The sequence below is a fragment of the Engraulis encrasicolus genome, chromosome 23 (genome assembly GCF_034702125.1).
Source record: "Engraulis encrasicolus isolate BLACKSEA-1 chromosome 23, IST_EnEncr_1.0, whole genome shotgun sequence".
Classification (NCBI taxonomy): Eukaryota; Metazoa; Chordata; class Actinopteri; order Clupeiformes; family Engraulidae; genus Engraulis; species Engraulis encrasicolus.
In genome coordinates this window covers 42,149,051-42,159,234 of record NC_085879.1, presented here as the reverse complement: position 1 = coordinate 42,159,234, position 10,184 = coordinate 42,149,051, and the positions used below count along the sequence as shown (strand labels likewise).

General features: G+C 42.4%; 1 protein-coding gene across 1 annotated transcript in view; it reads left to right on the top strand.

Moving 5' to 3' along the window:
- Positions 1-2,273, top strand: part of ctdspl2b (CTD (carboxy-terminal domain, RNA polymerase II, polypeptide A) small phosphatase like 2b) — a 53,559-nt gene extending 51,286 nt beyond the window's left edge. Inside the window, exons 13-14 of the mRNA XM_063190403.1 lie at positions 264-359; positions 676-2,273. Coding sequence (XP_063046473.1) covers positions 264-359; positions 676-741 — 162 coding nt within the window. The 3' untranslated portion in view covers positions 742-2,273. The remainder of the gene's footprint in view (positions 1-263; positions 360-675) is intronic.
- Positions 2,274-10,184: the final 7,911 nt, after the last annotated feature.

Genomic DNA, 10,184 nt, shown 5'->3' with positions numbered 1-10,184 from the left:
CGACCCTGCACCTGACAAATGACGGAACTAAAGCAGTAGTTTTAACAAACGCCCCGACACGATTATGAAAGTGATATAAATTAAAATGATATTACGGTTATAATAATAATAATAATAAATAATAATATTGTCCTGTTTCCCCCAGCTGTCAAATGGCATCCCGATCGAGAGTTGGTTCATGGACAGGAACGACTTTTATACAATAATTATAAAAATATAAAAATAAATAATGATTAAAAAATATATTGTCCTGTTTCCCCCAGCTGTCAAATGGCATCCCGATCGAGAGTTGGTTCATGGATAGGAACGACTGTGAGCTGCAGAAGCTCGTCCCTTTCTTGGAGAAGTTAGTCGAGATGGTGAGTGCATATACCTTTTTTAATAACTTTTTATTCTCTTCCCCTAAATGTCCACTGTAGTCTAATCAAGCACTTTGTGAATGTCTTGTTTCGTGAAAAGCGCTGTAAAAATAAACTTACTACTACTGCTATATTGCATGTTTCCTGTGTGTACGTACGTAAGCAAAAATGTCGAGACAAATGTGCTTGTTTTTCTGTCCTTTTTTTTACATGATGTTAAACCGCATTAAATATGTTTCATGTCCTCATGATCAACTTTGCTATGTCTCGTGGATGTGTGTGCGCGTGTGCGTGTGCGTGTGCGTGTGTGTGTCAGAATGAGGATGTGCGACCCCACGTAAGGGACCGTTTCCGTCTTCACGACCTGCTCCCTCCAGACTGAAGCCCCTTCCACCAACCAACCCAGGCCACACCCCCGGAATCCAAACGAAGCCCCTCCTACCAACCCAAGCCACACCCCTGGAACCCCAAACGAAGCCCCTCCTACCAATCCAAGCCACACCCCCAAGAACCCGACGGCTCCTCTCGGATGGACATCAAGTAATAAACGCAAGCTGATGACTCCAACCACAATAACAACAACAACAAACAACAACAACAAACAGAAGTGTACAGAGGAAACAAACTGTTCAACACCAGGGGAAACAAACAAAAAAAAATTAAAATTTTGGATTCCGACCACAGCGCTGCCGTTGCTGTTGAAAATTTACCTGTTTTTTAGTTTGTTTGTTTGTTTTTATCGACCTTTGATGGTTTTGTAAACAAATAAGACTCAAAACATCATTTTAAAATGTATTGTTAGTGACTTGGTGGGAAATTGCCCCCCCCCCACACCAGCTCTCCCATCATCTATCTTGTAAATGTCATCAATCAACGGACTCAAAAACACTCTATAATGAACTTACTTTTTCCCCATAATTCATTTCACCGCCCGCCCCCCCACACACACCTCTTTTTCTCAGCTGACCCCCGTCCCCCTTTTTAGCGCATGGGAAGAGGTGGTGCTGGAAGGGAAGGGAAAAGTAAATATGGCGGACATTTGGAATGAAGTGATGACAGCTTTGGGAGGAAGAGGAGAGGAATGACTGACACTCTCTCTTGTATTCTCTCTTGTCCTCCCCTCTCTACTCCTCTCTTCGCTGTTGGGGGGGGGCGTTCCTTCCTTCTCTGGGCTTTCCCTCAGAGTTTAGAGCAGCAGACCAGTTTCAACAGGAATGGCCAGTACTGCAACGAAACACATTTGTTTGTGTGTGTGTGTGTGTGTGTGTGTGTGTGTCTTTCATCAAAAGAAAAAAAAACCTGATGTGTGAAAGTGAAAACAGCCTCTATTCTTGTAATGGTTCTGTTCATAGTTATTTTTTAAAGAGAAGGAAAGAAGGAAAAAGCAGAAAAAAACAAGGCTTTACATTTCGCCCTGCCATATTACAATGCATTCCTTTGTAGCGGAACTGTAACCTTTTTAATCGTTTTGGAGTTTTTTTTGTCTTGTGTTCTTTAAAAAAGATCGGTTTAATTGCTTCTGCTTTTCCTGTGTTTTGTCAAACTTGTTGTTTTTTTCACACACCTCAGCTGGCAGGCTTGTCGGAGACGGCCCATGGGTCACTAGGCACCAAACAATTTGAAAAATAACTGCCGCCCACTGACCATTTCGCTATTTTCTTTAATACACAACGTTTCTGTCCTAACTAACTGGACCAAAACTTTGTGTGTATTAAAGAAAACAGCGAAATCGTCAGTGTGCCGAAGTTTTTTTCCTGTGTTTTGTGAAAGAAAAAGTTGTGTTTCCCTTCTTTCCGTTAGCCTACAGAGTGTGTCATAACTGCACGAGAGGCCTGTGTCTTTTTTTTCTTTCTTTTAAAAAGAAAAGGAAAAAAAACGAATGGAAAAAGAAAACGTTAAAGGAAAAAAAATGGATAGAGCCTTTTTTTATTTGTTTCTAAGCTCGTCCTGCTTTTAACAGTAGCAAAAAATTGTGAACAGGGTTTAAGATTGTATTGTTCTTTTAAAAAAAACAAAAAAAACATCTTGTTAATTTTGTAACACGTGAAGTCAAATTTATATGGAATCTGTTAGTTTTATTGATTAACTATTTGATGGTCAACCGCTAACGTTGGCCTCATTACACGGTATATTTTGCATTGTCAGTTTAACACTTACAGAGGAAAACCAAGTACTGTCCAACGAACACTAAAATTACTTAAATTCGATGTATGAAGTTCATTATGTCTAACTGTTATTGTTATTCGAATCGTGCGGAATTTACACTCGTTCAACACTCAAGTCTTGAGTGTTGAATTTAACAGTTCTGTTGTGCACCCTGTTTCTCGACAACATCGTTGCTAACAGTTAGCAACTTAGCTGGTTTAGAGTTGGTGGGAAATTGCATTGCAATTTCAAGTAAGTTGCTAACTTGGTTAGCAACTGCGCTGTTGAGATAAGCACTCCTGAAAGTGTTGAGTTAGCATTGCAAAATGTGCTGTGCATTTCCCCTGTGTACATTAAACCCCTCTGCCCTGCCTCTATTGAAGAGATTAACAAGTCGATAGGCCTGCGGGCCCAAGTCTTCTTGATGTTAATAATTCATAGTAATAATTCATATTAGCAGTAATAAGACATAAGAGGTGATGGTAATGACTTTGGTGGTGGTGGTGGTGGTGATGGCGACGATGTTTTTAATGACATGAAACGACACCCTGGCCAAAGCAGCTATCCTCTTGAGGCACCCTTGATCACTGACTGTGTGTGTGTGTGTGTGTGTGTGTGTGTGTGTGTGTGTGTGTGTGTGTGTGTGTGTGTGTGTGTGTGTGTGTGTGTGTGTGTGTGGCCTACGTATGGCAGTTCTGACTCGTCCTCATGTCCCCTTCATAGTGTTGCGATGGGAGAATGTGTAAGCTATCAGAAAAATTACGGCTATCTATGTAGCATAGCTTTCTGCTCTGTCCCTTTTGTCTTATATTTGATCACACCCTGGGTTTTGTGTTCTTTTTCTTCGATTCATTATGACTCTCTCTTTCTTTTCTTAACCCCCCCACCACCACCACCACCATCTCACCTAAGAGCTCTCGTAACAAGTAACAGCTTAACTTGAGAGTACAGGAGAACAGGGTTCTGTTTCCACGGCGTCTCCATGGTGGTGGAACACTTGAGTTAACTGAACTAGTCAGTCGGTTTTACAGGAGAAACCCTCCACCATTACTTACACCAAGAGCTGTATAAGGTAGAAGTAGAAGTGTCTTACAAATGTAATTGCAAGACTAGTTTTATGATGGTACATGGTTTCAAACTTTGTAATATCATACCACTAATGTTGTAATTACATCTGTGCACATGCGAAACACGTTGTTCACTATTTTTTTTTTTTTAAAGGCAATATTAAGTGTATTCAGTTAAAGTGTATGCAGTGACCCTTCTCCTGTTCTCTGGATTACTGCACTGACAGTACTTCACCAGCACCTAGAAACTGGCTGTGCATAGGAGCTTCATAGCCTGGGAACTCCCATACTGCCTTTAGTTCTACACAATCTGTCACACGTTTCGATCTGAAAGACAGTCTGGTGAGGATGACTCATAACGGACAAGATCATGGTCCCTGTCTCTGTCCAATCAGAGAGCGGGTGTGTCATAACGGCCAAGCATTCCGACCTTTACAGTTTCTCTGTCCAATCAGAGAGCGGGGCAGTGTGTCATAATAGCCAAGTATTCTGCCCCCTACGAAATGTACCATAGGCAGTTCCCCAGACCTAATCTCACTTGTGATTAGGTCTGGTGNTAACCAGGCAANCAGCTTCATACCTCAGTGTCCTAACTAGTCTGTGGTGATAGGACGGGAGTCCGCATATTGGAATGCACCCTTTGTCTCGTCAGGTGTGTGCGGCGGGGTAATGGTGCAGGAGAGTCCTAAGACAAAAGGCTTGTTGTGTTGCCCCTTTGTTGCCCCCCACTACTTCTGTTGCCCCCACTACTCCTACTGTTTTTCTTTCATCTCTAATTCTTTTCGTTCTTCTCACGTTTCTGCATGCCCCCATTTCCCTCCTTCCTTCACTCGTGATTTCTCCAGATCTCCTTTTTTTAAGCTGCCTCTCTGACTCACTCACTTTGTTTTTTTGTCCTGTTGTTGATCTTTTTTTTCCTTTTTATTAAATGGATGGTATGGTATACAGTGTACTTACATTTGAATATTTTAACTGCCTTTGTTTGTTTATACACATGTGCAAAAGAGAGGGGGGGGGATAATGCAGTGAAACGTTGCTCTTAAAAAAGCATCTTGTTGATTGAATGTTGTGACTCCGGTCGACTTTTGTTGTTTGTTTGTTGGGTGCCAGGACTTTAGAGAGAAGGAGATGAGAAAGACATGAGACAGCCAGGACGAGACGAGAGAACTCATTTTAAATACATTTCTAAGGAGTTAAGAAAAAGAGACACTTTCTTTACAAGTGATTAACACTCCCTGACCCCTGACCTCTCCCCTGTTGTGCATCCAGGGGAGGACACGAACACTTTGTGGCAAATAACCTTTTGTCCCTTTGTACAAAGAGGAAAAAAAAACCTAAAGAAATCAAATGATGTGTACCAGTTTCTACTAGGGAGTTTCCATGTTGTATGTAGCGTCTTTGTTAGTCTCTCACTCTGCCTTTGCTGCCCATGTTCTGAGTAGTGCTGACTCACTGGGCCTATGCCCTCCCTCCTTTCTGCTTCCATCCCTCCATCATCCCTCGTTTGCTTCTTCACCTCCTCCGCTCCGAGTGTGCCATGCGACTCCTCCCTACGTACAAAATAAAACCACCTCCGCAGACGCTCCTCCTCTCACGACCTCCATCTTGTGTCAGAGGGGAAATTCTGGAGTGGAGGAGAAAGAACAGAATCGAGCCGAATGTCGTCTTTTCTTTATTTCTTTATTTCTTTTTTTTTGGAACCCCAAGGCCCCCAATTATGTTTTCATTGTCATGGGTTAAAAACTAAACTTGGTACATGTATGGATTTTTTTTTTTTATCCGGTCATATTAGCTTCATATATTTTTTCCTTCTTGCTTGTTTTTGTTTTATAGCTTACTTGTAACTGTAAAATATGTGAAACTCCACAAAAGGAATCATGGATTCCCCCCCATCTTTCTTCCTTCCCCCGACTTGGTTGCTAAGCAACGACAGGAGCAGGTGACACAGACCCCCTTAGTCCTCACCTGGTGTGCATTTCAATAAGCAGACTCCCGTCCTCCACTTGTGCTTGTGCCCTAGCCCCTCCTCCTGACCCCTTCTCCGTGAACAAAACAGTGAAGTTTCCCAGCTGTCAGCCTAGCCACAACAACTTTTGGGTGACTGTTTTTCATTCACCATCCCGATTGCAAATGTGGAAATGATGTTGAATACATTTTCTGTCGGCGGTGACGTCATAATGAGATCACAAGCAGGCAAGGGAACAAGGGAGGACGGGAGTCTGCATATTGGAATGCACGCACAGACTGCTCGATTCCCAAGGATTACATTGCAATGTTGGTTTTCATCCCCCCGCCCCTCTCACTCCTCCTCTTCCTCTTCACTTTCCTCATCTGTAAAGAACACTGTTTCTGTCGGCACCTCCTACCCTAGTATCCGGATTAATCTGGGGTCCGTTTCTCGATTCTTGTCGTTGCTAACCGTCTTAAGACCGTCTCAAGACGTAACACCATTCCCTTGGATTTAGTGGTGAGCGTCGCTGTCGAGAGCGAGTTGAGTCGCTCTTACGAAGGACGTTGCTACCGTCGTTGGCAAAGACACTTTCCAGATACGGACCCCTGGACCAGACTAATATCCTGGACCAGGAGGACCAGAACATCAGTGTCCGGAACGCCAATATCCTCTCCAGAACCCCATTATCCAGAACCCCAACATCCTTCTTCCCAGTGTACCGAACAGGGCTCTGAATTAACACCAGCCAACCAGCCAAATGCTGGTGAAATTTCAGTTTGGCTGGTAGACAGACCAACTTACTAGCCACTTTGACCCATTAGTGAATGTGTTTGACTAGTCTGATTTACATCTACTAGCTGGTGGTTTAAAAAAAAAAAAGTTCATTTAGGACCCTAGAGTACTGAACCTCAATACTCTACACCCCAGTGTCAAGAACCTCAGTAGTCTGTGTCCGGAACCCTGATATATTTCCATTTATCCTGACTCCCAAATATCGACTTGTTCTGCAAAAGACAAAACACACACTGGCCAGTTCAGAGGTCCGTTTCTCGATTCTTGTCGTTGCTAACCGTCTTAAGACCGTCTTACCGTTCCCTTGGATTCAGTGGTGAGCGTCGCTGTTGAGAGGGAGTTGAGTCGCTCTTACGAAGGACGTTGCTACCGTCGTTAGCAAAGACGCTTTCGAGATACGGACCCCAGATCCATCACAAGATTATGCAAACGTGTGGCAGCCCGGAACCCCCCCCCCCCACCCTGAGCCAGCATCCCCCACCAGAGATGTACAAAGTAAAAAGTAGAAATAGTTGGTCTGTTTTGAATGAAAATGTAATTACAACACTAGAAGGATGAAGTTACTTGGTTCCAACCTTGTAATGACAACACTTAAGTAGTATGATACTAGTCTGCTTATCAACTTTCAAATCTCTTCGAGACTTGGTCTGACCAAGGCCATATAACAATTATTAACATTTCCCAAATGTTGACCCGCCTCCCTTGGTTTGCTAATGGTTGTTTGCTTCCCGACAAAGTGGGAGGAGTTCCCAATTTTTCGGGAGCTCAGAAAGTCCTTGCATTGCTCTTGACCTGACTGGTGTTGCGTCACTAGGAGGGCACGGCCTGGCTTGTATGATACAACTAAGTTGGAACCATGTAACATCATTCATCTAGTGTTGTAGCTACTTACATTCATAACACTACTTCTACTTTTTACAACTCTGTCCCAACTCACCCTAGCGCCCCCCCCTCTAAAAAAAAGGTTATAAGTTGCCCGCTCCCGCTCTGGCGCCCCCCTCTACTCTACTAAAACCCAGGCACTTTTCTTAATAAAGAGAGCTTATTTTGTACAATTGTCTCAGAACAGTTAGCAGAGTAAATGCTTCAAAAAAATATGAGGAAAAAAAATGTGTTGGGAGTCATTCGAAGAAGAAGAAGAAAAAAAATGTTCAATTGATTTTATGTGCATTGCCATTTCTATTGTACAATGGGGTTCATTGTACAAAAAAACTACATGCAGCTTCATGTTTAAAAAAAAAAAAAAGAATCCTTAAAATAAGGAAAAAAACTTTTTTGTATTTTTGATTTCAAAAGGCATGTCATCTACTTTTTAAATGTATCAATGAAGATTTAACTTTACAAAAGATGGAGTGTTTTTTTCTTACTGTATTGTCTGTGTATGGACGTTTTAGGTAGGGCACTGTTATAGGGGCACTGTTGTAGACAAACTCTTTAGCATGTAGACGAAAAAAAAATAAGCCTGTTTTGTGGTAAAGTCCTTCATTAAATTTTAATCCTGGCACTTTTTCTGCAAAAAAAAAACCCTGTCTCGCTTGATTTATTTGTTCTATTTACTTCAACACTTGAATATGGGTATTCTGAAAAGAAGAAAAAGATGTCATAAATGTTCATATGACATTATAGAAGTGTTTGTTTTACAGGGGAAAGATTTTTTTTTAAAAAAAATAAGGGGGAAATGCATGAAATTATGTCTCAATTTTAGTGTTTTTAAAGAGTTTATGAAACGAAAACAAAGTAAAGGAATTTGACCATTTCCAGGACAGATTCTGAAAGTTCTAAGCCTTGTGAATGAAATGGGATATTGTCTGGGTGATATTTTGTCCTAAAAGTCATGTTAAAACGTTCCCAAAAAGTGTTTTTTTTTGGTGACATGCAAATTTTATGCAAATGATATGCGTGACATAGAAGGGGTGAGTTCACCTCATTCCACCTTGTTCAGATCAATGGCGGCTAGTACCAAAACAAAGCGCAATGTCAAGCAGTGTGTTGCTGGAGAGCCGAACGGTGCCAGCTGCAAAAATGGCTACTTGACAGAAGGAATGTCTTTGCACAAGTTCCCTTCTGTGAAGAATGATGGAACTGTGGCCAACAAGGAGAAGGCTAAATCAAGCTAGGGCTCTGTGGATCCAATGCGTGGTTTTGAAGCAAGCTTGTGGTCACTGTTGTGCTCGACACATTTCCACCCCTTGTGCTTCACCACAAATGTGGAGGTCGCGGGCATGGTTGGACTGAAGAGAATGCTATTGCCTCAAGCAGTTCCAACAATTGACATCGCCGGCGTGCAGACTGAAACTGCCCCTGTTTTACCTTGTCCATCTGCTTTGTATGTTGTTTTCAGGAAAGGGTAATGCACATTACATGCCAAACCGTTGCGAATGCTCTCGGAATATGCACTTTTTGTTGATTGCCATTCAACTGGTCAATATATTGGTTTTGGGAGGATATCCACGCATCAGCGTGGTGCTCTCGGTCGAGGACAGCCAACTCACAGACTGGGCTACACTGCTTAGCGAATAAACGGAGATGCACATAGCGTAGGCCTACTTTGAAGCGTTGATTGTTTGTTTTTAGTATTGTGGTGCATGTGTGGCTGACGTTTGGACACACCTCGTCCTCAGAGTCAGGCTGAGGGACACGCAACGCCTGTGACTTTGAGCACAAAAAATAATAATAATGATAAACGCTAAAAATATGCTGAGGACTGAGGCTATATAGGGTGTTTTTCCAACAGCCTAATACCTCGTTTTTTCTCTAGTTGATGATATTTTTGCATGTAGCCTACATGACACATTACACTATATCGCGCAATTGAATCAAAGTGCCCCCCATTTGTCAACAAATACACATGCCATGTCATCTTTGGGTCATGGCAAAGCGCCCTTAGCAACCGTAACCATAAACATAAGAACTGTCAGGCTATGTCAACAATCGTCACTTCACCTGTCAGACATGTCACTTTCTGCAGATGTATCAGTGCCTCTGAAATAGATTTGTGCTGCTGTTTTTTTTTTGCTCATGAGGTTGGATGTGTGGTTTTTCGACACGCTGATGTTTGTATCAAGATTTTGGTTCCTTTATAAGATGTGGGTCCATCAAATGTGTGTTGTTTTCTCACATCGCCATACTAGCAAACCAGGGACTCCCCTCTATGATGTCACAGCCCAGCTCATTAGTCACACCAAATTTCACAGAATTCACACTTTGAGTTGCCATTTTCACAAGTTCATCCAGGATGATTGGGTTCAAAGTCTCATCGATGCTATCAGAAAAAACAAGGCTTTAATGGGAATGACCGTTTGTTTTCGTTTCATAAACACTTTAATATCATGTGGTTTAGAGCAGGGGTGGGGAACCTAGGCCTATGTCTCCAGGGCCATTTACAGCCCTTGAGGCTATCTTATCCGCCCCCTGGCATCATTTTAATGTTAAGCACTAGTTTCTCATGAAATATGACGTTTTGTCAGAGGAAATGTTAGAAATAACATGTATTATTTAGTTAAATTTTCAGTGGACCTTGTGACAATGCCGTCTGTTGTAAAGGTGGACGCCTTCAATAAAGGCCTAAAGAGCAAGCCTGTTTCGTATAGGGCCCTTACTTGAACTTTATTTATCCCTTAAGGGAAATTCATGTCCCATGTTGCTCTGTAGGTAAAAAAAGAGGGGGGGGGGGGTAAAGATGGGTTATCTCTCTGCAGAAAAGTCTGTTTTTCTCCTTGTCCTTCATTGACAGATTGAACAGCTGTATGGCTCTTGGGACAAATGATTTCCCCAGTCTGTTGGTTCTGCATGTAAGTGCCCTCAGCCTCCAACTGAACGCTGTGGCGCACCGCGCTTAGCCCCCCACATCTGGGCTTGCATGCCCAAACC